This window comes from Mauremys mutica, chromosome 4 (assembly GCF_020497125.1).
Source record: "Mauremys mutica isolate MM-2020 ecotype Southern chromosome 4, ASM2049712v1, whole genome shotgun sequence".
Taxonomy (NCBI): domain Eukaryota; kingdom Metazoa; phylum Chordata; order Testudines; family Geoemydidae; genus Mauremys; species Mauremys mutica.
Genome location: NC_059075.1, coordinates 124080944 through 124108800, shown reverse-complemented (window position 1 = coordinate 124108800; position 27857 = coordinate 124080944). Strand labels below are relative to the sequence as shown.

General features: G+C 48.4%; 1 protein-coding gene and 1 long non-coding RNA gene across 4 annotated transcripts in view; one reads left to right on the top strand and one right to left on the bottom strand.

Moving 5' to 3' along the window:
* KDM5B (lysine demethylase 5B) overlaps positions 1 to 27857 on the top strand; it is a 197397-nt gene that overhangs the window by 112420 nt on the left and 57120 nt on the right. For all 3 annotated transcript variants that reach the window (XM_045012370.1, XM_045012369.1, XM_045012371.1), the window contains 7 exons: positions 639 to 758; positions 4075 to 4269; positions 4655 to 4836; positions 13603 to 13727; positions 14290 to 14440; positions 24506 to 24620; positions 25280 to 25635. In XM_045012370.1, the coding sequence (XP_044868305.1) occupies positions 639 to 758; positions 4075 to 4269; positions 4655 to 4836; positions 13603 to 13727; positions 14290 to 14440; positions 24506 to 24620; positions 25280 to 25635 (1244 nt within the window). The remainder of the gene's footprint in view (positions 1 to 638; positions 759 to 4074; positions 4270 to 4654; positions 4837 to 13602; positions 13728 to 14289; positions 14441 to 24505; positions 24621 to 25279; positions 25636 to 27857) is intronic.
* Positions 17631 to 27857, bottom strand: part of LOC123367971 — an 84460-nt gene continuing 74233 nt past the window's right edge. The window contains exons 2-3 of the long non-coding RNA XR_006578659.1: positions 18921 to 19040; positions 17631 to 18201 (exon numbers count right to left, since the gene is read on the bottom strand). This is a non-coding gene — a long non-coding RNA (uncharacterized LOC123367971). The remainder of the gene's footprint in view (positions 18202 to 18920; positions 19041 to 27857) is intronic.

Here is a 27857-nt window from a genome sequence, read left to right as displayed (position 1 = left end):
TCAATGCAGCATACTCCCCTCTCTGCTGTGCAAATTCAGTCTCTCTTCCTTTCCATTGCTCTTCCTGTAGCAGCATATCTTCACATTGCCCCTTACTCAGAGCTGAAAGGAAACTTGATTTTGTCCTAAATGACCCTTGGGTTTGCCACCTTTTAAAGAAAAATGTATATTCAAAACCAAACAAAAAAATCCATCAGCCACCAAGCACTAGAATCTTTGTTTATTTTTTTAAGCCAAATTTGCTGTTTCTTGTTTGAAAAAAAAATGAGCTCTTACATTTTAGAGAAATATCTGCCACCTTGACGGTACATATACTGGTTGAGTGGTAGCTCCATCTGCCAGTAAGGCTGAGTAACAGTCTGCGCTGGGAGTTGTCACCATTTGTTTTGTCAGCATTTTTCAACCTAATTGTTGGCACTAGGAGTTTACCTGCAGTGTCATGGAGTGCATGGTTAGTCCCTGTGCTTTCTGAATAAAAATTGTAACTCTTTGGCTGAAGTTTTTGAAGTGCTTTAAGCTAAATAAATGGGCATTGGACATCCACATGCCCTTGGTGGCTTTGAAAATCTAGACTGTACCTCTGTGTAATTCTTACCCATTATTAGAAATCAACTTGGTTTGCCTCTTGTTTTTATTAGGTTTACCGAACCAACCAGTGTGCTGGAGAATTTGTAATTACATTTCCAAGAGCCTATCACAGTGGCTTTAACCAGGGTTTCAATTTTGCTGAAGCTGTGAACTTCTGCACAGTTGATTGGGTATGTTTTAAGAACATGGTATGGATTTTCAGTAAAAGTATATGCTTACTAAGTAGTGTGGTGGTAATTTTATTGTACATGCACAATCTCACCTGAATCAGCTGAGTGGAAGGCATAAAGAAGAATTTTCCTAGTGCACAATGACCAAAGAAAACACAGCGTGGATAGTGGTGCTTTGTTATTTTTCACTTTGTGCAATACTTCTATGTAGGTAATGAAAATGCTTTAGCTTTACATAGCTTAGTGATTTCAGAATACTAAATCAGCTTTAAAACAAGTTCAGTGTACTGACTGAACACTTTCCCCTCACCCAACTTCTTAAAAGAATCAAACATTAATGTGGGTTGTGATTCTTAGGTACACTAAGGTCATTTCTGCTGTGGAAACAGCCTCTTGAGAATACCCGTTAGGCAAGGGGCCTGCCCAAACACTACAGAATTGCAGAAGACTCTGCGCAGCTGCTGCGCTCAGCCTGCAACAAACAGGGCATGTTGGTCATGGAGGTATGGCCAGGATGCACTGAACTTATGGGTATTCTTTGCTTCCCAGTGCCCATAACAGTCCTGGGGAAGCAGAGCATGAGTCGGAGCAGCCTCAGGGCTGTTTTAACTTATACTAGGGACTGGACAGAGCCCTGCATGTCATGAGAATACAGGGAGCATGAAGGTTGCGTAAAGATACCTTTTTTGCACCCCCATTCCCATTCTTGAGCTAATTACAGGAAAATAATTATTCAGAATCAAGCACAGGGACTCTTCCAACTTCACTTCAAACACCTTTAAAAAGATTCTTATGGCATATCATGGAACAATTATTTACTGCAGTCTCAGACAAAAATTGTGGGCCAGCAGCTCCAAGTTTGTCTTACCCATTTTTTGACAGTAAATTATATTTACTTAGATTGTAAGCTGCTTGAAGCTGGGACTGTCTTTGTTCTTTGTTTGTACGGCACCTAGCACAGTAGGGTCCTGTTCCATGACTGGGGCTCATAGGCCCTATGATAAGACAAATAATTAATAATAATTATTCTCTGTGACTATCTTCAGGTTACATCAGTGTGGAATGGAACTCTTTTGGACTATTACCCCACTTCACTGATTTTTTGAATGGATCCTTTAAGCAGTACTGTCAAATCCAAATTTAAACTCTTTAAATCTTTAATGGTATTTAATTATAAAATATCAGGGTTGGAAGGGACCTCAGGAGGTCATCTAGTCCAACCCCCTGCTGAAAGTAGGACCAATCCCCAGACAGATTTTTGCCTCAGATCCCTAAATGGCCCCCCTCAAGGATTGAACTCACAACTCTGGGTTTAGCAGACCAATGCTCAAACCACTGAGCTATCCCTCCCTCCTTTTTGTGATAATATTTTCTGTTAGGTAAAGATTGGAACTGTCCTCTGTTATTTAAATAAGAGCAAAATCAGAGTAGGTTATAAAACATGGTTTGCTATGGCATTTTCAAGTTTTTATCTTGACCATGTATTACAGCTCTAACCATCTGTAGAGATCCACTTGTTCCATCTCACCAGGAAATTCTGTGCACTAGCATGAGGTTTTCACATTGCTTTCACTTGGAAAAAGTAACCAGGAAAACTAAAACTGCATTTCTTGCATGCACACATCAGCTGTTAAGTACTGTAAGATTTATGCAATTGCATCTCAGAGAATCAGACAGAACTATTCCAAGAGGCTATTGCCTGGAGCGTACATCAGTGTTAATTTACTGGAAGTCTTAGTGGTCCATTCCTAAATGAGAAAAACAGAAGATCCCTGTTCAGAGCAGCAGCAGATAATAGGCTTCTGTACAAACCAAAGATTATGGCTGCTAAAGCTATTTTCTGTCCTTCTTATTGCTTTTAATCAAAATATACTGAGCAGGGTTCCTCCAAGATGGACCAAATGCAGCCACCTTATAACATCTATAACATGATAACAAATAACATCTCCAGTGATTAAAATATTGTTTGGCCCTTTTCAAGTACAGTTGTTTCTGATGAGTCTCAGTTTGGATTTTTCCAACACAAATTTTGTCATTCTATGAAACAATTTTCAGTCATTAACATGTGGGCCATTTAGAAATGCTGCTGCTCTGACTTCAAAATGCTGTTTATATAAGGGAGGCTGGAATAATGTATAGACACTTTAGGCCTGTATCCAGAGCTCCAGCTCCTGGAGTCATGTGAATACATCAGAATGTAAATGTTTAAAAAAAAATAAAAATAAAAAAAAACCCTGTAGCCCTGATGGTTGCAAAGATAAACTAGAAAATGTGACATGAGTGTAACCTCTGCAGTGAGGTCAGCCTGAGTCTGCAGACAGACTAAAAAAACAGTGGAACAGGTGAACTGTCCCATTCCTGTTCATAGCGTGTTAACGCCAAGACTCATTGCTCTGGGTGGGGATTGTTGTAGTGTGCTTAGGGCCCTGGATTTTCTTAATCTGGCCCTGAGTGCAACAAATTTCCAAGTCATGGAATCATAAAAGATTTGGGTTGGAAGAGACCTCAGGAAGTCATCTAGTTCAACCCTTTGGTCAAAGCAGAACCAAACCCAGCTAAATCATCCTAGCTAAGCCTTTGTCAAGATGGGCCTTAAAAACCTCTAAGGAGGGAGATTCCTCCACCTCCCCAGGTAACCCATTCCAATGCTTCACCAACCTCCTAGTGAAATAGTTTTTCCTAATATCCAACCTAGACCTCCCGCACTGCAACTTGAGACCATTACTCCTTGTTCTGACATCTGCCACCACTGAGAACAGCTGAGCTCCATCCTCTTTGGAAACCGCCCCCCGCTCCCTTGTAGGTAGCTGAAGGCTGCTATCAAATCCCCCCTCACTCTTCTCTTCTGCAGACTAAATAAGCCCATTTCCCTCAGCCTCTCCTCATAAGTCATGTGCCCCAGCCCTCTAATAATTTTTGTTGCCCTCTCCTGGACTCTCTCCAATTTGTCCACATCCTGTCTGTAGTGGGTGCAGTACTCCAGATGTGGCCTCACCAGAGCCAAATAGAAGGGAATAATCGCTTCCCTTGATCTGCTGGCAATGCTCCTACTAAGTCCAAACACAGTAGTCAGTATCCTGAGTTATAGGAACTTGCTCATGGCCTTGTTTACTCTTTAACATGTGGTGTACTTTTGATTAAAATTAATATAGTTCCTAGAATGCACTCTTATTGGCATTCATTTGGTTGGATAGATAGTAATTAGTCTGTGCCTTCACATTATTATGCCTCTAAAGGTTTCATAAATAACATTAAAAAAAAAAAATCTTGCTGACACTCCTCCCTCTCCACCCTCTTCCCCCCGCCTCTGATACAGCTGCCATTGGGTCGCCAGTGTGTGGAACATTATCGCCTGTTAAACCGCTACTGTGTTTTTTCTCATGATGAAATGATATGTAAAATGGCTTCCAAAGCAGATGTCCTTGATGTTGTGGTAGCTTCTACTGTTCAGAAAGACATGGCTATTATGATTGACGATGAAAAGGCTTTACGAGAAGCTGTGCTTAAACTGGTAAGCTTTAGGAAATGAAATTATGCTTACTGAAGTAACTTTAAAGTCATGATGTGAAGTTCACCCATGGTGTCCTGCATTAATGTTACCCTAACCCTTTGATTTCAATGGGACTAGTTGAGGAAAGAACTACTTGACATTAGTGGGGTATTAGAATCGGGCCCCATAGTTTTGTTTTTTTTTTTCTTTTTTTTTTTTTTAAATAGGTTTTTTGGTTTCTTCAATAACTTAGTTGAAGTAGTTGAGTCCTCATTAAACAAAATGTGATTATTTTCATATGTCCAATATCTTAATCCTAAACTTCCGTGATAAATCATGTCTTTGATCAACTTAACTTTTGATCTTCTAGTCTAAGCTAGTCTGCTCTGTTTGTATTCTGTTGTAGGGAGTGACTGATTCCGAGATGATGGCTTTTGAAATGTTGCCAGATGATGAGCGCCAGTGCATAAAGTGTAAAACCACTTGCTTCATGTCTGCTGTCTATTGCTCATGTAAACCTGGCTTACTGGTATGCCTGTATCACGTAGAAGATCTCTGCTCCTGTCCCACCTATAAATATACTTTGGGGTATGTTTTGGCTAGAAAAAAGTATTATTCATTGGGGGTCTTTCAGAACTAGGATATGCTTTTCTTAAATTTAGTTTTTTGAGGAATCTAGTGTGGGTGGGAGGCACATCACTCATTTGCTTTGCTAGTGATGCCATTTATATTTCTCCCACAACCATGTTCAAACTTATTTCCACAGTGCCCCGAACAAGGAACATCCTTTCTGAGATGATGTATAATGCTATTAACTTTTCTTTTTCAAATCCCACAAGATATATTTCTGCCATAACACCTACAAGAGAGACAAGGTGGGCGAGGTGATATCTTGTATTGGACCAGCTTCTGTTGGTGTGAGAGACAAGCTTTCAAGTTGCACAGAGCTGTTCTTCTGGTCTGGGAGAGGTACTCAGAGCATCATAGCAAAATGCAAGGTGGAACAGATTTTTTTAGTGTAAGTAGTTAGCACATATTGTAAGAGACCATTCATGGTAGAGTGGCCTGTTAACATCTCTGCAGTCATAAGACAAAAAGGGGTGGTGGGTTACAGATTGTTGCAATAAACCCTAAATCCGGTGTCTGATCAGTCCATGATTTTTAGTGTTTACCAGAGTTATGAATTTAAGCTCCCAGACTCATCTTTTGAAAGTGTTGTGCAGGTTTCCTTTGAGGATGAGGACTGATAGATCAGATATAGAATGATTGCTTTGTGAAAAGTATTCACCCACAGATAGTAAGGTATTTTTGTCTTTTATTATTTTCCTGTATAAGTTCATTTTAGAGTGCAGTAATCTGTTCCACTTTGCATTTAGCTGTGACACTCAGAGTACCTTTCCCAGACCTGAAGAAGAGCTCTGTGTGGCTGGAAAGCTTGTTTCTCTCACCAACAGATGATGGTCCAATAAAAGATATTCTTCTTCGAGTGCTTGCTCATATCAATTCTAATTAGGTGTGCGTGCGCCGCGTGCACGTTCGTCCGAAGATTTTTACCCTAGCAACACTCGTTGGGTCAGCTGGGCGCCCCCTGGAGTGGCGCCACTATAGCGCCGGATATGTACCCCTGCCGACCCATCCGCCCCTCAGTTCCTTCTTACCGCCCGTGACGGTCGTTGGAACTGTGGAGAGCGGCTTTGCTGACCTTCACATCCCTAGCTTCTCGTAGTTATTTACTCTTTACCGTGTTTATAGTTCGAGTTCTTGTAGTTATAGTTACTTTTAGTACTTATATTCATAGTTAGTGTATATAGTTGAACGGGGGATTGGGGATTAGCCCCTTTCCTCTGACACGGTGTGGGCCCATGCCCAAGGCACCGGGATTCAAACCGTGCTCGGCGTGCCAGAAGCCGATGCCAGTAGGGGATCCTCACTCTTCCTGCCTAAAGTGCTTAGGAGAATCCCACCTGACGGACAAGTGCCGCATTTGCAAGTCGTTCAAACCAAGAACGAAGAAGGAGCGGGACTTCCGATTAAAGCAGCTCCTCATGGAGTCGGCACTTAGTCCTGCGGCGCCGGCACTAACCACCCAACAGACAGCCTCGGTGAGGAGTGCACCTTCGGCACCGGATCACTCCGGTACCGAGAAGGACTCCCGGCACCGACATCTGCTGGCACCGACTCCCCGGCACCGCTCCCTTTCCCCGACTGGGAAATGCCATAGTGCTCCGACCCCATCCTCGCAGAAGGAGCACGCATCAAAGTCTGTCCGTCGGACCCCGGTAACCGCTGCGGCACCATCAACACCGGCACCGCAGTTGGCAGCTCCTCCTAGCGCGGCACTGTCGATTCTGGTCCCGCAAGGGCCGTTGAGTCTGGTGCCACATAGCTCCCCGGCTCATGCTGTGGTTGAGCTCGCTCTCCCTTCCATGCCGGAGACCTTCTCTATGGCAAGATTGCTCATCGCTATGACGGAGTCGATGCAGTCTCAACCCCCGGCACCGCTGGTGTGGGTTATCCAATTCGTCGGCAAGCCGGCCCTGATAAGGCCTCCTTCCGTCGGTCCACCTGAGAGACGTCATTCCAGGTCACGGTCTCAGAGATGCTCACGCTCACGCCGTTCCCGATCCCGGCACCGCTCGCAGTCCCGGCACCGCTCTCTATCGCGGTACCGGTCGTACTCGCGGAGACGTTCAGCATCTCGGTCACCGGATAGATACTCCTGGCACCGATCCGATCTCGGTACTGTGTGTCCCGCAGTCACTCCTGGCACAGGGACTCGAGATCCCGGTCGACCTCCCGGCACCGGCACGGTAGAAGATCCCGGTCTCGTTCGCTGCACCGACAAGCCCGGTACCGCTCACCGGTACCGCTCTGGGACTGAGCGCCCAGAACAGCGGCACCCCCCCAGGGTCTCTCAGCACCACCGTGGCCTTCGAGGCACACGTCGGTATCGTCTCAGGCTGGTAGTGCTTCCTACCATCAGGAACGCGTCTTAGATGTTCCCAGCCACTATCCAGAGACACAAAGCCGCGAACAAGGTCCTCATCACTGGGCCTTTTGGACTCCGTGGGCATACCACGAGGCCCAAGGTGCCCCATCAGTGGCTCAACGCTCAGGCCCCTCAGAGCACAGGGTTCCCGAAGTGACAGTGAGCCGTCCTCCCCCTGCGGGCACGGATGAGGATCCACTTCAGTCTGCAGACACTAAGGTTCCACCTGATGCAGTGGTGCCCCGCCAGTCCACGACCCACCTCAGGACCCGTTGGTACCGGTTCTCTCCTCCTTCTCCTCACCCGATGAGGCCGTGGCAGGAACATCCTCCTCAGGCCCTCCTCAGATCGATCTCAGGGCCCATCAAGTCCTCTTGAGGAGAGTAGCCCAGAACATGAATCTACCGATTGGAGAAGGTTGCTGAAATAGAGGACCCGGTCATGGACATCTTATCGGCGGATGCACCCTCTCGAGTGGCTCTCCCGTTCATCCGCACTATACAAGCCAATGCAGACACAATTTGGCAATCCCCAGCTTCAATTACACCTACAGCTAGGGGAGTAGAGAGGAAATATATGGTCCCCTCAAAGGGGTACGAATATCTCTACACCCACCTCCCTGCTCCCTGGTTGTCTAATCGGTGAATGAATGGGAGCATCATGGCCAGCAAGCACCAGCTCCTAAGGCGAAGGAGGCTAGGCGCATGGACCTCCTAGGGGGCCTCCAACTTAGGGTGGCAAATCAACAAGCCCTCCTAAGTTGTTGTAATTTTAATACGTGGGTATCTGTGGGGAAGTTCACAGAGCTCCTTCCCCAAGAGTCCCGCGCAGAGTTTACGGCCCTACTTGAAGAGGGTAAAAAAGTGGCAAGAACTTCCCTCCAGGCCTCTCTGGATGCAGCGGACTCGGCAGCCAGAACACTCGCGTCTGGGGTAATGATGAGACGTATCTCCTGGCTACAGGCTTCAGGCCTTCCTTCAGAATTGCAGCAGACAATTCAGGATTTACCTTTTGAGGGCCAGGGCCTTTTTTCAGACAAAACTGACCCCAGGTTGCAGAGTCTGAAGGACAATCGAATCATAATGCGCTCGTTGGGTATGCACACGCCGGTGACCCAACGAAGGTCCTTCTGGCCCCAACCACACCGCCCTTACAACCAGGCTAGGCCGCGTCAGGATACGACCAGACGGCGCGGCAGAGGGAATCGGCGGAGACAGTCTGGCCCTCAGGGAAACCAAAGTCAAGCGCCCCCTAAGCCACCTACGGGGCCCAAACAAAACTTTTGATGGGACGTCCGAGGATGGCCCACCAGTTACCCTGCCGGATTCTTCTCCCTCCTTCTTCAACCGCCTCTCCAATTTCCTCCCTGCCTGGTCCCAGCTGACCTCCGATCGTTGGGTCCTCCACACGGTGGAAGCGGGATACCGCCTCCAATTTGTTTCTCCACCCCCCTCCCACCCTCCCTACCCGTCCCTCTTCAGGGACCCCTCTCACGAGCAATTCCTCTTACAAGAGGTTCATGCGCTCCTAAATCTGGGAGCCATAGAGGAGGTGCCAGAAGACATGAAGGGCAAGGGATTCTATTCCTGCTACTTTTTAATCCCCAAGGCAAAGGGTGGTCTCCGACCGATCCTGGACCTGCGAGAACTCAACAAATTCATGATAAAGCTGAAGTTCCGCATGGTATCCCTGGGGACCATCATCCCATCCCTGGATCCGGGAGACTGGTATGCCACCCTCGATATGAAGGACGCCTATTTCCACATCGCCATTTATCCGCCGCACAGACAGTATCTCCGTTTTGTGGTCAACCAATAGCACTTCCAGTTCACGGTGCTTCCCTTTGGTCTTTCTATGGCCCCAAGAGTCTTCACCAAATGTATGGCCGTAGTAGCTGCCTCCCTCTGTCGTCGTCGAATACACGTCTACCCTTATCTCGACGATTGGCTCATTTGAGGGACTTCCCAGTCGCAAGTATCACAGCACCTGTGCATCATCAAAGACCTCTTCGGGAGGCTAGGCCTCATGATCAACGTAGAAAAGTCTACTCTGACTCCAACGCAGAGAATAGACTTTATTGGAGCAGTTCTGGACTCCAATCTGGCCAGGGCCTGCCTTCCTCAGCCACGTTTTCAAACAATGTCTTCGATCTTTCGAAGCCTTCAATCCTTCCCGACAACGTCGGTGCGCACCTGCCTCGGCCTATTAGGTCACATGGCATCCTGCACCTTTGTGACCAAGTACGCGAGGCTACGACTCCGCTGCTTCCAAACCTGGCTTGCTTCACTATACCGTCCACACAGAGACAATCTAGATTCGGTGATCACTATCCCCAGGACGGTTCTCGACTCCCTCACTTGGTGGTTAGACCCTACTCAAGTCTGTGCAGGGATGCTGTTCCACCCACCTCAACCCTCGGTGGCACTAACCACGGATGCATCATCTCTGGGTTGGGGTGCCCAGCTCGGGAACCTTCACACTCAAGGCCTCTGGTTGCCCCAGGAGCTGGCCTTGCATATCAACGTGAGGGAACTGAGAGCAGTCCGTCTAGCATGCCAGGTGTTTCGGGACCATCTCCAAGGCCGTTGTGTATCAGTGTTCACGGACAACACAACGACCATGTTTTACATAAACAAGCAGGGCGGGGCCCGCTCCTCCCTCCTTTTGTCAAGAAGCCACTCACCTGTGGGACTTTTGCATAGCCCACTCTATCAATTTGGTAGCGTCTTTTCTCCCAGGAGTTCAGAACACTCTGGCAGATCGCCTCAGCAGGTCCTTCCTGTCTCACGAGTGGACGATCCGTCCCGACGTCATCCATTCCGTTTTCCGGAGGTGGGGCTTTCCCCACATAGACCTCTTTGCCTCCTGAGAGAACAGGAAATGCCAGGTGTTCTGCTCCTACCAAGGACGCTCCCCGGGCTCCCTCTCAGACGCTTTCCTCCTCCTGTGGACAAGGCATCTATTTTATGCCTTCCCGCCGTTTCCCCTCGTTCAGAGTCCTACTAAAGCTCCGCAGGGACAGAGCCAACCTGATCCTCATTGCTCCAGCGTGGCCGAGGCAGCATTGGTACACCCTGTTGTTCGACCTCTCAGTGGCGGATCCGATTCCCCTGCCATTGTGGCCGGACCTCATAACGCAGGACTTCAGCAGGCTTCAGGACCTGCAGTCCCTTCATCTCACAGCATGGCTGCTACGTGGTTGAACCAATCTGAGTTGCGTTGCTCTGCCTCAGTGCAACAGGTACTCTTGGGAAGTAGAAGGCCTTCCACTAGGACGACTTATCTCACCAAGTGGAACCGTTTCTCCCACTGGTGCGCTCAGAGTAGCTTAATTCCCAGAGAGGTTTCTGTCCCTGCGCTCCTGGATTACCTCTGGTCCCTGAAACAGCAGGGCCTGGTGGTCTCTTCTGTAAAGGTACATCTGGCAGCTATTTCTGCTTTTCACCCAGGTGAGAGTGGCCGTCCAGTTTTTTCTCACCCCATAGTTTCCAGGTTCCTTAAGGGATTGGAACGGTTGTACCCTCAAGTCAGGCGCCCAACCCCCACCTGGGATCTAAACCTGGTGTTAACCAAGCTTATGGGGGCCCCCTTTGAGCCTCTGGCCTCCTGCTCCCTGCCGTACCTTTCCTGGAAGACAGCCTTCCTCGTCGCTATCACCTCGGCGAGGCGAGTTTCGGAGCTTCGTGCCTTAACGGCTGATCCCCCGTATATGGTCTTCCACAAGGACAAGGTACACCTGCGACCACACCCCTCTTTGCTCCCTAAGGTGGTGTCTGCCTTTCATGTCAATCAAGACATCTTCCTCCCAGTTTTTTTCCCGGAGCCGCACTCATTGCGCCGGGAACAACAACTACATACTTTGGATGTCCGTAGGGCTCTCGCTTTTTATATAGAGAGAACAAAACCCTTCCGGCGTTCACCCCAGCTCTTTGTAGCGGTGGCAGACCGCATGAAAGGCATGCCGGCCTCTTCCCAATGGATCTCATCTTGGGTGACATCCTGCATCCGAACGTGCTACGACTTGGCTCACGTTCCCGCTAGCCATCTCACCGCCCATTCTACGCGGGCGCAGGCCTCTTCTGCCGCCTTCCTGGCTCATGTCCCCATCCAGGAAATATGTCAGGCGGCTACCTGGTCATCGATTCACACCTTTGCCTCATACTACGCATTGGTCCAACAGTCCAGAGACGATGCAGCCTTCAGCTCAGCAGTTTTGCATTCTGCAACGTCTCACTCCGACCCCACCGCCCAGGTAAGGCCTGGGAATCACCTAATTGGAATCGATATGAGCAAGCACTCGAAGAAGAAAAAACGGTTACTCACCTTTGTAACTGTTGTTCTTCGAGATGTGTTGCTCATATCCATTCCAAACCCGCCCTCCTTCCCCACTGTCGGAGTAGCCGGCAAGAAGGAACTGAGGGGCGGATGGGTCGGCAGGGGTATATATCCGGCGCTATAGCAGCGCCACTCCAGGGGGCGCCCAGCCGACCCACCGAGTGTTGCTAGGGTAAAAATCTCCCGACAAACGTGCACGTGGCGCGCACACACCTAATTGGAATGCATATGAGCAACACATCTTGAAGAACAACAGTTAGAACGGTGAGTAACCGTCTTTTACCTCCTCCACCTCGTCTCTCTAATATCCTGGGACTCTCACTGCTACAGCTACACTCCATGTAACATCTACGAGAAATTAGTGTGCTCATTCTGTTTATTTACGCCAGAAGAAGACTTGTAACTACTATAGCAAGATGAAACATAAGAATGGCCACACTGGGTCAGACCAAAGATCCATCTAGCCTGATATCCTCTCTTCTGATAGGGGCTGCAGCCTGGGGCCCCGGCTCAAGGGGGCCCCTGGAAAAATAAATCACAGGCAGTGATCTCCTGGGCTCAGGCTGCCTGCGCTGGCCCCATGCTGCTCCCAGAAGTGGCTGGCTGCTGGCAAGTCTCAGTGGCCCCTGACGGGGAGGGGGAGGAGGCTCCACGTGCTGGCCCCGCCCCCAGCACCGTCCCCGCAGTGAGTGGTGCTACGGCAGCGGCACTTGCGGATGCAGGCAGGGGCACGCAAAGACGCGTCAGCAGCTGGCCGTTTCCGGGAGCGGTGTACGGCTATGGCAGGCAGGTAATTTGCTTGAGCCCTGCTGCGCCACCGGCCAGGAGCCGCATGTGTTAAACGCATCCTGGCCAGGGCCTACACCTCGTGTGTCTGTCCCCCACCCGTACCTCAACTCCCCTGCCCCAGGTCAGAATCCCCTCCTGCACTCAAACTCCCTCCCAGACCCCGCCCCCTCTCCTGCACCCCTGCCTCCGCACCCTCTTCTGCACTCCTGCCCCAGCCCCGAGCCCCCTCCTGCACCAGCCTCCCTCCCAGAGCCCACACCCCTCACCCTCTCTTTTACCCCAACACTCTGCAGCAGCCCAGAGCTTCCTCCTGCACCCAAACTCCCTCCCAGACCCTGCACCTCCTCCTCCACCTCAATCCCCTGCCCCAGGTCAGAATCCTTCTCCTGAACCCCAGCTCCCTCCCAGACCCCGCACCCTCTCCTGCACCCCAATCTGCCTCAGCCCAGAGCCCCCTCCTGCACCAAACTCCCTCCCAGACCATGCACTCTCTCCTTCACCCCAGCCCCTTGCCCAGGTCAGAATCCCCTTCTGCACCCAGCCTCCCTCCCAGAGCCCTCACCCTCTCCTGCACCCCAACACTCTTCCGCAGCCTGGGGCTCCCTCTTGCACTCAAACTTCCTCACAGACCCTGAACCCAATACCCTGTGCCAGCCTGGAGCCCCCTTCTGTACCAAACTCCCTCCCAGAGCCCACACCCTCACCCTCTCCTGCACCCCAACACTCTGCATCAGCCCTGAACCCCCTTCTGCACCAAACTCCCACCCAAACCCCGTGCTCTCCTGCACCCCAGCCTCCTCCTGCACCAAGCTCCCTTCCAGGAAGAAGACTTGTATACAGGCCCCACAAAATCTAATAGCCCCGAGTCCACAGGAGAGTTAATCCGGCCCTGCCCAGAGGGAATGAACAAAACAGGTAATCATCAAATGATCTAGTTCTAGCGTTTGCTGAGTAACTGAATAATCAAGTTGCTTTCCTGAGTTGTCCTTCACCCTCTGTTCCTCCCTACTGTTTTGTTACCTCTTCACTGTCTTATGTTCAGTTGGATTGCGAGCTCTTCAGAGCAGGGACCTGGTCTAGAATTTGTAATATGAGGTGCCTAATATGCTTGTGAGCACTGAATAATAGTAAGTACAAACTTCTATAGATAAAGCAGTGGTGGTTCATATGGACACTAGACAATCTTATTTTGATGTTCATTCATGCCTTACTGAAGGGATTGAATTCTGTGCCTGTTGCAGATATCGATATAAACTAGATGATCTCTATCCAATGATGAATGCACTGAAATTGCGTGCAGAATCCTACAATGAATGGGCTTCAAAAGTAAATGAAGCTTTGGAGGCAAAAATTAACCATAAAAGAAGTATGTATTTTCCTTATCTTGTATTTGCAACAGATGCTAAAAATTGTCAATTTCCAAAATATTTCTTGTTCTGCTGTTAACTTCTGAAACTCAACAACTTTGTCTTTGAAGCTTATTTATGTATCATATAAATAAATCTGTATATTTATATGCCTGCTAAACTCAAGGTTGTGAGTTCAATCCTTGAGGGGGCCATTTAGGGATCTGGGGCAAAAATCTGTCTGGGGATTGGTCCTGCTTTCAGCAGAGGTTGGACTAGATAACCTCCTGAGGTCCCTTCCAACCCAGATATTCCATGAGTCTATGACTCCGTCTGACAACTAACAGTGTGAGTCCCCCAAAGAGAAGCTTGTTGGAGGTTGAGTTGTATGGGTTTGGCAGGTAGGGGATGTTGTATATCTGAGAGTGCAGTTTTTTTTTAAATTTCTGTACAAGCTTCAGGGTTTTTTTTTTATTATACATTGTTGCGTACAATTATTGCACTGCAGTATTCTTCTCTATTACTTAAAATCAATCCTAAAAAGGACTATTTTTAATTAAAGAAAATATTCTCTTTTAAAAGGCCTCATCAGTTTTAAGGCTTTGATAGAAGAATCAGAAATGAGAAAGTTTCCAGATAATGATCTACTGCGACACCTACGATTAGTTACTCAGGATGCAGACAAATGTGCTTCAGTTGCACAGCAACTTCTTAATGGCAAAAGACAAACAAGGTATGTGTTGCACTTATTTCAAATTACTGGGGGGAAAATTTGGAAAAGGCACTTGTTTTATGGGTTTCCAAATTACGACAACCCTTTTGGTCTCCTGAAAAGAGATCCTACTTTTGGGGTCTGGTACTTCCTGACACATGATATGTCAAGTGTCCTGAACTTTGCAATTTCTAAAGGCCACCTGTTCCAATTTGAGGCAGGATTAAGTAAGTTATGTAAAATAGCACTCGCCTTTCTCTTCCTGGTGATCCATTGCACTTTAAAATGTTTTTCTTTCCTAAGAAGAAAGTTGTTTCTTCTTCAAGTAGTGTCCCTATGGGTGGTCCACTGTAGGTGTGTCTGCATCCCTGTGCTGCTGATCCGAGATCTTTGGTAGCCGTGTCTGTTGGGCCTGCACATGCACTGTCTCTCCTCATGCTGCATCTCGAGGCTAGCCATTGCATGTGGGCTATCCACCTTCCTGCCTTCTACCCCAAGCTTCACCAAGACAATAGAGAGGCCATACTACACACCTTAGATGTTAGGAGAACCCCCTTTCATTCTATCTCGATAGGACAAAAACCTTTAGGAAGTCCCCTAGACCAGGGGTGGCCAGCCTGAGAAGGAGCCAGAATTTACCAATGTACATTGCCAAAGAGCCACAGTTCTCCTCCCACCCACCGGCAGCCCCACCAATCAGCGCCTCCCTCTCCCTCCCCCACCTCCTGATCAGCTGTTTTGTGGCATGTAGGAGGCTCTGGTGGGGGAGGAATGAGGGCATAGCAAACTTGGAAGGGGTGGAGTGGGGGCAGGGCCTGTTGCAGAGCCAGGGGTTGAGCAGTGAGTACCCCCTGGCACAGTGGAAAGTTGGCGCCTGTAGCTCCAGCCCCAGAGTCGGTGCCTATACGAGGAGCTGCATACTAACTTCTGAAGAGCTGCATCTGGCTCCAGAGCCACAGGTTGGCCACCCCTGCCCTAGACTCTTCCTCTCTATGGCAGAAAGATCCAGGGGCTTAGTGATATCAGCCCAAAGGCTCTCTAAGTGGGTCTCGATTTGCATCAGGCAGTGCTACCAAATTCATAACATGACTCCTCCAGACTCCATCCATACAGATTGCATGAGATGGATCTCCTCATCTGTTGCCTTCTTTAAGGGCATCCCCATCTCAGAGATCTGCAGAGCGTCATTGTGGGCATTAGTCCACACCTTCACAGAACATTATGCAATCACCGGGGACTCTGCCTCTGATGCCGTCTTTGACACCACAGTACTATCACCTGTGACTAACCCAACTCTGAAGTTCCAGTCCTCCAAGAGTGGTACTGGTCAGGAGTCACCTATAATGGAGCCCCCAGAGGGACACTACTTGAAGAAGTTACTCACCTTGTGCAGTAATGATGGTTCTTTGAGATGTGTGTCCCTATAGTAACTGCTCCACTACCTGCCCTCCTCGGAGTTCTCGCTTATGACTCTTTGGTAGAGAAGGAACTGAGGATGATTAGCCCATGTGTGCTGGCTAGCCTCATGGTGCAACGCGAGGAGAGACCGTGCATGTGCGGGCCCAATGGACACTGCTACTGATCAGCAGCGCAGAGACGGAGACACACCTACCGTGGAGCACCCATAGGGGGGCACATCTTGAAGAACCATTGTTATTGCACAAGGTGAGGAACTTCTTCAGATATAGATGGACAACAGTGTTGTTAGATGTTTGGCTGTGTGCATGTTATTTCTACGTGCTGCACTGGCTCTGGCCACAGAGCCCATACAGCAGGCTTCCATCGAACTGCCCGGTAAGACCACAAGACTTGGTTTAATAGTGAAGGCACCAGGTCAGTTTTATTTCCAGTGAAGCACGGTGCTAATGCCCTGGTTCAGTGGTTACAGATACACTAACAAATGTATGCCCGTGACAATAGACCAGCTCAGTGAACAGCGGGACTTTCCATTCCTCCCTAGGCCAGACAGAGACACTCCCTTTGAGGCTTCATTTTATACATCAATACAAACAAATTACATATTGCCCCTCTGATGTGATTAGTTACCTGCCCCCTGACGTGGGTTGTTACCACCCATTGCCTTGTACATATTGATTCGATCAAAACATCTCTATCCATCACATTGTCATCCTGTCCTCTTATTTAGGATGGGTCAGCGTGTTCCTGTTCTCTTTAGGGAATATGTTGGTATCGAGGTGTTCTGGTCCCACCCTTCTGGAATGTGTTTGCATGAGTGCTCTGTGCCTAGCACCTCTTAAGAATGTGTTTTTTTGCAATATCAGCCCTGTTCTTGCCAGATTCAATTGTTCTCTACCTCTTCAGCATGCAAGGGCATTTCCCTCTCAGTTCCTTCTCAACCTCAAGCCCTTCCCAGTGGGTGAGGACACCGCCGGACCTCCCCCAGTGGTCCAATCATCATCATCCTCTCCGGACGAGGTGGTGGGGGCCCCTCCACAGCTAGCCCACCAGACAATTTCAGGGATCATCCGGCACTGCTCCATAGGGTGGAATCGAATGTGGGCCTCAAGGCGGAGGAGATGGAGGAGCAGATGGAGACATTGTTTAATGTGCTCTTAGCGTCCATTCCAGCCCACGTCACACTACTGAGTGGGTCCTGAAAATTGCCAGGACCATCTGGCAAACCCCATCCTCCATGCTGCCCACCTCTAAGAGGGTGGGAACAAAGTACTGTGTCAGAGTTTGAGTATTTATACACCCACCTAAGTTCCTTGTAAGCAGCCTATTTAGCCCTGCGTAGGTGCTCAGGGAACCCAGCCCGGACCTGCTGCAGCCGGGGTGCCCCTCCCCCAGCCGCAACTCAGCCCTGGACCTGCCCGTGGAGGGGAAGCCTGAACCTAGCCCCGGCCCAGGCCTACCGAGGGGGAGTGGGGGCACCTATCCCATGGCCCCAGGCCTGGAGCTGCTGCGGCAAGGAGAGGTGCCTGTCCCCCACAGCCCATGTGCTGCTGTGGGAGGAGAGAGCTGGGGGAGTCCTCTCTCATCGCCATAGTCCTGGAGCACCCTCCTACATCCCAAACCCTTCATCCCCAGCCCGCACCCTCAGCCGGAGCCCTCACTCCCTGCACCCCAACCCTCTGCCCCAGCCCTGAGCCCCTCATCTCTGGTCCCACCCCAGAGCCCGCATCCCCAACCGGGGACCTCACACACCTGCACCCCTACCCCTTGCCCCAGCCATGAGCCCTCTCCCACACTGAACTCCTCGGCCTCACCCCCACCACATGAATAAACAGGGGCCCACCAGTTCCACCCCTAAGAATAAGGAGGCCAAGAGGCTGGATTTGTTTGATTGCAAGATTTCATTCTATGGCCAGCCTCTAGTTTCAGGTGGGGAACACCAGGCTCTCTTGTGTCACTATAGCTTTAACTTGTGGGACTCTATCCTCAAGTTCAAGGACTCCATGTCTCAGAAGACAGCCCAGAGTTTGCAACTCTGGTGAAGGAGGGTACTGCAGCGACTCTGTGCTCCCTCCAAATGGTCTGGGACACAGCCGATTCAGCTGCCTGGGTGGTACCCTTAGCAGTGGTCGTGCGGCACAGTTCCTGGCTTCAGACTGCCGGACTGTCCCAGGAGATGCAGGCCTCTATTCAGGACTGCCCGTTTCATGGTGTTGGCCTTTTTTCCGACCAAACAGATGCTCAACTGCATGGCCTAAAAGACACGCAGGCGATCCTCCTCTCGCTGGGGATGCACACTCCTCAGGTGTCGAGACAGCCATTCCGGTCTCCTCTGCCACCTCGACAGTGGCAGCCTCGACAAGGGCCTGCAAAGAAAAAGGACGTTGAGTTTAGCTGCTGCCACCCTTCATCATCCCAATCTCCTGTGCAGCCTGCCCAGGAGAAGCACCGGGGGGCCAGAAGCGCTCGTTTTCAGGGTGTACTTGGGAGCAACGCACCAGCCACCTGCCCAGATCCTTCCTGCCTTTTCCTTAACCACCTTTTACCCTACCGCTCAGCCTGGTTGCCAGTTACGTCAGACTGCTGCGTCCTGGACATAGTAGCTCGGGGCTATACCCTGCAATTTTTGGCCGTCCCTCCCTTCCTCCCCCCGTCTCTCTTCAGGGACCCTTCTCATGAGCAACTCCTTGTTCAGGAGGTCGAGAAGCTCCTGGGCTTGGAAGCTGTGGAGGAGGTTCCTCGGGACATGCAAGGAAGAGGATTCTACTCCCACTATTTCCTAATCCCGAAGGCCAAAGGGGGCCTCAGAACCTTTCTGGACCTGCATGGCCTCAACAAGTCTCTCAAGAAGTGGAAGTTCCGCATGGTCACCCTGGCCTCCATCATCTCTTCCTTGGATCCAGGGGACTTGTACGCCACTCTCGACTTAAAGGATGCTTAATTTCATGTCTCCATATTCCCGGGACACAGACGTTTCCTGCGTTTCATTGTGGCCGGCTGCCACTTCCAGTTCACGTTACTACCCTTTGGCCTGTCTTCGGCCCCCAGGGTGTTCACGAAATGCGTGGCACCAGTAGCGGCTTACCTGAGGTGTCAAGGGGTCCAAATCTTTCCGTATCTTGATGACTGGCTCATCAAGGGCAGCTCTCTGGAGCAGGTGCAAAGTAGCCTCAGTCTGGTGAGTTCCACCTGCCGCGACCTGGGCCTGTTAAACACAGAGAAGACCACGTTATCGCCAGTCCAAAGCATAGAGTTTATCGGAGCGGTTTTCAATTCCATGCAAGCCAGGGCCCCTTCCTTCCAGAAGCGCGGTTTCAGCCCATGGCGGACTTGATCTCCCACATAAAGAGCAACCAGCACCATGGCCCACACGTGCCTGCAACTGATGGGCCAATGGCCGTGTGCATGTATGTGGTCAGCCATGCCCAACTTCATCTGAGATCTCTGCAAGCATGGCTGGCCTCAGTCTACATCCCCAGCTGGCACCTCCTGGACCAAGTGGTCACGGTGCCGAGCCACATCCTCTTGTCTCTGTGCTGGTGGCGGGATCCCAAGTCGGTGCTGCAAGGAGTTCCCTTCACATCCCCATCTCCGTTGCTCACCCTGGTATCGGCCACCTCGGATATGGGCTGGGGAGACCATCTGGACGAGCTCAACACCCAGGGCCACTGGTTACAAGCTGTCCTAGCACTTCATATTGATGTTGGGAGCTCAGAGCAGTTTGCCTGGCCTGTCAGGCTTTCTTGCCCCACCTGAAGGGCAAGGCGTGGTGCAGGTCTTGATGGACAATACTGCCGCAGTGTGTTACATCAACAGACAGGCAGCGCCAGGTCTTCGACCCTTTGTTGGGAAGCGCTCAGCCTCTGGGACATTTGTGTGCAGTACACCATTCATCTGTAACCACCCACCAGGAACATCCTGGCATGTCGCCTCATCAGGACCTTCTTGTCACACCACGAATGGTTGCTCCACCTGGAGGTGGTCAGCCTAATCTTCCGCATGTGGGGGACTCCTCACATGGAGCTGTTCGCGTCCTGGCAGAACAGGAAGTGCCACATGTTCTGTTCTCTGCAGGGCAGGGACAAGGGCTCCCTGTCGGATGCCTTCCTGATCCCATGGTCGGGAGCACTGATGTACACCTTACCGTAGGTGCCGTTAATCCACAAGGTCCTGCTAAAGGTGAAGCAAGACAAAGTGACAGTCATCCTCATAGCCCTAGTGTGGCTTCATCAGCACTGATTCAGCATGCTGCTGAGTCTTTCAGAAGCTGCCTCTTTGGTAGAACCATGGCAATCTGCGGCGTTCAAACCTGCTGGCGCTCCACTTGACAGCCTGGTTACTGCGTGGTTAAATGGGGATGAGTGGCGTTTTTCCACTGGTGTCCAGCAGGTCCTGCTGGGCAGCATGAAACCCTCCACCAGGGCTGCCTACGTGGCAAAGTGGAAGTGGTTCACATGTTGGGCCTCAGATTGTCACATTTGTGTGGAAGAGGCCCCCCTGCAAGACATCCTGGGCTATTTGCTGCACCATAAGCTCCAGGGTCTGTCGCTGTCTTTGGTTAGGGTACACCTGGTGTCCATTTCAGCATTCAGCCCTCTGCTTCAAGGATGGTCGGTCATCGCCCATCCCATGATGGCGTGGTTCCTGAAAGGTCTGGAGTGCCTTTACCCGCATATCATAGAATCATAGAATATCAGGGTTGGAAGGGACATCAGCAGGTCATATAGTCCAACCCCCTGCTCAAAGCAGGACCAATCCCCAGACAGATTTTTACCTCAGTTCCCTAAATGGCCCCCTCGAGGTTTGAAGTCACAACCCTGGGTTTCTCCCATGACCATATCGTTTAGGGGGTATTCTGACTTAGAGGCGTTCAGTCATAATCCCTCAGATGGTAGCTTTGCCCCATTGGCTCCTCAGCCAAGCACATACACCAAATGTCTGAATCTGCGGTTCCTCTCGTACTGAGCAGGATTACTGTTGCAACAACACATCATCAGTAGGGTAAAACTAACCTGTCTCACTCGTCACTATGAATGCTTGGACGCCACAAGCCAGTTATCCCTGTGGTAACTTTCTGACACCTCCTGCTTTAAAACCCAAAAAGTCAGAAGGATCGTGAGGTCTCGCTTTCACGGTCTGTATTCATACTGAAAATCAAGATCAAGCAAGCTTTTGCCCTTCTACTCCACAGGAGGTTTCTGTCCTCCCTGAGCTGGCCGTAGGACACCTGCATTACGGTTTGACAGGTGTACTGCCCCAGTCAAACTCCCCACCTGACACTGTCCCTGGAGCGGGTCACGCCTGGCATGCGCTGGGCACTTGGAGCCAGAAGCGAGAGCCCCTCAGGCCTCGCCCCTCAGGCCTCACCCCCCCCGCCTCACTGGGTAAGTGAAAAAATGGTTCTCACTTGGGACCTGAATCTTGTGCTGTCAAGGCTCATGGGGGGCCCCCATTTGAGCCATTGGCTTCCTGCTCCCTCCCGCTTCTCTCATGGAAGGTCTCCTTCTTAGTCGCTATAACTTCGGCCTGTAGGGTATCCGATATCAGGGCGCTCATGTCGGAACCGCCTTATACGATCTTCTGTGTCCGCATCTAGTCTTTCTGCCCAAGGTCATCTCCCAGTTCCATAATGGTCAAGATATATCCTTTTGTCCAGAGCCTCATCCTACGGATGAGGAACGTAGGCTGCATACCCTGGACATCAGAAGGGCTTTGGCCTTCTATAGATAGAACAAAGCCATTCCATAAGTCTACACGATTATTTGTTGCTGTCACAGACAGGATGAAGGGTTGCCTAGTGTCTACCCAGAGAATCTCGTCCTGGACCACGGCCTCCATCCGGTACTGTTATGAGCTGGCAAAGGTGCACCTGCTGGCGATCATGACAGCTCCCTCGACTAGGGTGCAGGTGTCCTCGGAAGCCTTCTTCGCTCTAGTGCCGATCCAAGAAATTTGTTGCACTGACCCAGAAAGCTCAAGATAATGCTGGTTTTGGCAGAGCTGTGCTCCAATATGCAAGACTGTGAACTCTATTTTAAAGAAGCCTTATTGAGAGCGCAGGAACAGAGCTGGCTGTATTTTAAAGAAGCCTTATTGAGGGCTCAGGAACAAACAGAGCTGGCTGTGTTTTAAAGACGCCTTATTGAGGGCGCAGGAACAGAGCTGGCTGTATTTTAAAGAAGCCTTATTGAGGGCGCAGGAACAAACCATCCCGAAGTGCAGAAAGAATAGCAAATATGGCAGGCAACCAGCTTGGCTTAACAGTGAAATCTTCGGTGAGCTTAAACTCAAAAAGGAAGCTTACAAGAACTGGAAATTTGGACAGATTACTAGGAAGGCGTATAAAAATATTGCTAGAGCATGCAGGGGTGTAATCAGGAAGGCCAAGGCACAATTGGAATTGCAGCTAGCAAGGGCTGTGAAGGGTAACAAAAAAGGTTTCTAAAGGTATGTTAGCAACAAGAAGGTGGTCAGGGAAAGTGTGGGACCCTTACTGAATGGGGGAGGCAACATAGTGACAGATGATGTGCAAAAAGCTGAAGTAGTCAATGCTTTTTTTGCCTCAGTCTTCACAGACAAGGTCAGCTCCCAGACTGCTGCACTGGGCAACACAGTATGGGGAGGAGGTGAGCAGCCCTCAGTGGTGAAAGAACAGGTTAAGGACTATTTAGAAAAACTGGACATGCACAAGATCTAATGCATCCAAGAATGCTGAGGGAGTTGGCTGATGTGATTGCAGAGCCATTGGCCATTATCTTTGAAAATTTGTGGCGATCGGGGGAGGTCCTGGATGATTGGAAAAAGGCAGATATAGTGCCCACATTTTAAAAAGGGAAGAAAGAGAACCCGGACTACAGACGGGTCAGCCTCACTTCAGTCCCCGGCAAAATCATGGAGCAGGTCCTCAAGGAATCCATTTTGAAGCACTTGGAGGAGAGGAAGATGATCAGGAACAGTCAACATGGATTCACCAAGGTCAAGTCATGCCTGACCAACCTGATTGCCTTCTATGATGAGATAACTGGCTCTGTGGATATGGGGAAAGTGGTAGATGTGATGTATCTTGACTTTAGCAAAGCTTTTGATACGGTCTCCCACAGTATTCTTGCCAGCAAGTTAGAAAAGTATGGATTGGATGAATGGACTATAAAGTGGATAGAAAGCTGGCTAGATTGTTGGGCTCAACAAGTAGTGAATCAATGGCTCGATGTCTAGTTGGCAGCCGGTATCAAGCAGAGTGCCCCAGAGGTCAGTCCTGGGACTGGTTTTGTTCAACATCTTTATTAATGATCTGGATGATGCGATAAATTGCACCTTCAGCAATTTTGCAGATGACACTAAACTGAGAGGAGAGGTAGATAAGCTGGAGGGTAGGAATAGGGTCCAGAGTGACCTAGACAAATTGGAGGATTGAGCCAAAAGAAATTTGAGGTTAAATAAGGAAAGTGCAGAGTTCTGCACTTAGGAAGGAAGAATCCCATGCATCACTACAGGCTGGGGACCGACTGGCTAAGCAGCAGTTCTGCAGAAAAGGACCTGAGGATTACAGTGGACGAGAGGGTGGATATGAGTCAGTAGTGTGCCCTTGTTGCCAAGAAGGCCAACGGCATATTGGGCTGTATTAGTAGGAGAATTGCCAGCAGATTGAGGGAAGTGATTATTTCCTCACTACAGAAGGGATGTGGACAAATTGGAGAGAGTCCAGCGGAGGGCAACGAAAATGATTAGGGGTCTGGGGCACATGACTTACAAGGAGAGGCTGAGGGAACTGGGGTGAGGAGGGATTTGATAGCAGCCTTCAATTACCTGAAGTGGGGTTCCAAAGAGGATGGAGCTAGGCTTTTCTCAGTGATGGCAGATGATAGAACAAGAAGCAATGGTCTCAAGTTGCAGTGGGGGATGTCTAGATTGCATATTAGGAAAGGAAACACAATTTCACTAGGAGGGTGGCGAAGGGTCGTTACCTAGGGAGGTGGTGGAATCTCCCTCCTTAGAGGTTTTTAAGGTCCGGCTTGACACAGCCTTGGCTGGGATGATTTACTTGGTGTTGGTCCTGCTTTGAGCGGGGGAGTGGACTAGATGACCTCCTGAGGTCTCTTCCACCCCTAATATTCTATGATTCTAACTCCAAGACCACCTCTGAGGATTCTGCTTGTAAGTCACCTACAGTTGAATCGACGTGAACAAGCACTTAAAGAAGAAAAAACTGTTCTTCGAGATGTGTTGCTCATGTCCATTCCATTACTCGGCCTCCTGCCCCTCTGTTTGAGTTATCGAGAAGAAGAAACTGAGAGGGCGGAGGGCCGGCGGCGCCTGATAAACCATGGAATGAGTGTGGCACTCCAGAGGGCACCACAGCCAGCCCTATGGATACTGCTAACGTAAACGTCTCCAATCGCACATGTGGGTGCATGCACACCTACAATGGAATGGACATGAGCAATACATCTCGAAGAACAATGTTTAAGAAAAGGTAGGTAACCATTTTTTCCAGTCAGTTTCGCATATAGACAAGTCCTAAGTCACTTAGATGCTTTTGAAGATCATGCTTTTCATGTATAATCTCTGAGATAAAGTTTCTGAAAATTCATGAGTAGACTTAAAACTTTAAATGTTGGAGTATGTTTTAGTGACATCTGACAATCTGGAAATGCCTATATGTAATTGCAGATATCGTTCTGGTGGAGGAAAATCCCCAAATCAGCTGACTGTGAATGAGCTTCGGTTGTTTGTAAGACAGCTGTATGCTCTACCCTGTGTCCTCAGTCAGACTCCATTACTGAAGGTAACTTTGAGAGCTCTAAAGAGGACGGGGAGGAACTAAAACACTTAAAATAATAAAGATAGCAATAAAATGTTCTTAAGACTGCATACAGTTGAACAGCTAGTCTAGAACAGGAATTCACAAGTGGAAGGAATCATGTTCTGTTTAGTGTTGCTGATACACTATTTATGAAAATATTCTAAATCTCAAGGTATTAAGAGAATGAGCATTTCAAGGTAAATTTTCCTTGTGCATTCCTTGCATCATACACTATGCCTACACTATAGTTTGTTATAACTTATGTCACCCAGGGGTGTGAATATACCACCCCTCGACTGACATAAGTTACACCAGCATGGGCACTTGTGTGAACAAGCTATGTTGCCAGTATAGCTCCTGCTGCTCGCAGAGGTGGTTTTTTTTATGCTGATGGGAGAGTGCCTGACGGCATAGAGCGTCTTCACCACACATGCTGCAGTGGTGCCGCTGTTTTAGTGCACCTGTGCTACTGCAACACTGTACATATAGACATGGCCTTAGTGAGATGTTTGCCAGTAAATTCTACTAGCAGTGCTTTAACTAACAGAACAGCCAAGATGCAGTGCTGTTGGGTATAGGAGCTTTAAGCTTTGACAATGGTTTTCTCCTTTTGTTTTAATAGTTACTGTTGTGTGTTTCAGGATCTTCTTAATCGTGTGGAAGCTTTCCAACAGCATAGCCAAAAACTTCTCTCTGAAGAAATGCCCAGTGCTGCAGAACTGCAGGAGCTATTGAATGTCAGCTTTGAGTTTGATGTTGATCTTCCACAGCTAGCAGAACTGCGGATCCGTCTGGAGCAGGCACGCTGGCTGGAAGATGTACAGCAAGCTTGCTTGGATCAAAGCTCCCTTACTCTGGATGATATGAGACGACTCATAGACTCAGGCGTTGGACTGACTCCTCATTCAGCAGTTGAGAAAGCAATGGCTAAACTGCAAGAACTTCTTACTGTGTCTGAACACTGGGATGACAAGGCCAGAAATCTGATAAAGGCCAGGTAGACGCTGAATCTTAGAGTTTGGGAATAGGTGCAATTAGTGTTGCATCTTTCACTTGGTAACCCAAAAAGCAGGCAGTTCACATGTGGTCCTGACCTTCTTGCCTTTGTTTTTCTCTTCATTTTTATGAGTGCATGAATATACTAATGTATCATTTTTTAGTTTGTATCCGGTACTGCATGGAACTTTGTAATATTGGATGATGTGTAGACAAACAATTCCATGCTGCTTATATATATATATATCTTACATGGACAAATGAAGGGAGGGGAAGATGGAAAGGACCTGTAAAAACAGTTGAAGGTTCAGATCAATTGTTTACTCCTCCATCAGTGTTTCAAATCTTAGTGCTTTTCTACACAATAAAGCTAAGATGTGACTTATAAGCTAACGTGAATTTAAACCAGTGTGGTTCTACCAGTGTGGTATCAGTCCCTCATGTAGACATTCTTATACCGGAATAATAGGGGCTTTTTAGATTTAGCTTACGTTACTTAAGACAGGATGTAAGCTAAACCAAAAAACCCCACTATTATACTGTAATAAGAGTATCCAAGTGGGGTGGTTTATACTTCTATAGTTGTAATTATATAAGTATAAATGGTAAAACTCTCCAATGTAGACAAGGCCTAAGGATGGAGAGAGCAGGAATTGGGATGGAATACTTCCTCACTGTGACAAAAGGATGCTGCTGGGCATTTCACCCTCAATATAGCCTAATGAATATAAAGGAAGAAATAACATTTGTTAAGTTCATTAAGATGTAATTAAAAGCTGTATGCTAAGTGCAGATTCTATGAGACCAGAATTTGGCTCCCAGATCCTTGGCTTCATATTTATTTAAACACTAGAGCATTTCTTACCACTCTTGTACTGGTCACATTGTTTATTATTTAAGACAAATGTGATGGTAAAGCACAAACTACAGAATAAGTGTGGCTTGATCCCACAAAAAATCAGATCTATAGGTGAAATTGTGCCTGTAAGCAACAAAACTAAGTTATGAATTGCAGTATGTAATAGCATCATGACAAATAAATACTTTTTCTTGAAGCCCCTACTATTAGCTGACAGGCTTGAGTTAATGGTAAATCTGCTGTATCTCTAAAAATTTCCTGCCTTTGGAACTTTCTGACAGATGCTCAGGCTCTCATTCAAAGGCTTATGAAATTTTAAATTTTATGTTAAATCTCCCTCATGGAAATGTATAAACACTATAAAATATAGACCAATCAGGAAAATTTGGGTTACCGCAACTCTGATGAGAAGAAAAAGGATGCATGTAGTACACTGCTTTTTCTTTTAAACCAATTTGGACACCTCTTTTCAAAATACATAGGGCACTCCAGAATCAAACAGCAGCTTTTTGAGTAAACAAGGTTCTAACACCTTTGTTTGCTACAGTGACTTTACTCTCTTCATTCTTTTTAGCTGAAGGTGAACAACTAATTAAAAACCAATGGAGTTAAATATAAATTTTTGCCAGATGGCCCCACTAACCAGGCTGGGTGTGCAAGGCAGCAATCACCCCAAGATACGTTTTAAGTAGTCTTAAACAACCAACCATTTTTTTCTCTCTCTGAAATCCTCGTGGTACATACTCAATAGTTCAGTACCAGGAAATGTACCAAAATGATTTAACAGGCACTGAAGGACACGCATTTGAAATGTTTACATTTTATACAGTTAAAAAAAAATACTGTGGTGAACAAGCTCTCCTTAGCTTTCTTTTCAAGTTCTTCAGTATACCTAGCAAAAACCTTTTAGATGCAGGGGAAAAAAAACACTTTTAAAATGTCTCTCTCAAGTTCAGTGGGTATGGTGAACCGAAAGCTCTGCTCAGTCCCTTTTGTAAAAAAAAAAAAGTCAGCTCTGGGACAGGAACTCATTTACAGTACTCTGGGTAACTTCGAATCTTACACCTCTACATTCCTAGCTACAATGATCCAAGTTGGCATTTAAGTACTGGCTAGTGGTCTCTTGTCTACTTTTCCCTAGTCTGAGATCCATATTGCTCACCTTTTTCAGGCATAAAATTATTATTTTATTTTTTATTTTAAAGTGAGAGGAATAAGTCCAACAGCCCTTTCTCGCTTGTGTAGTGAATGATATTTGTGGAGGGGCATGGATGTGGGGTGTGGGGTCCTTTTCTTAAATTGTGCCTAGTTTTAGCTTGAATTTAACTATTACAAAAATACCAGTTTTTTAAATGAATTATTTA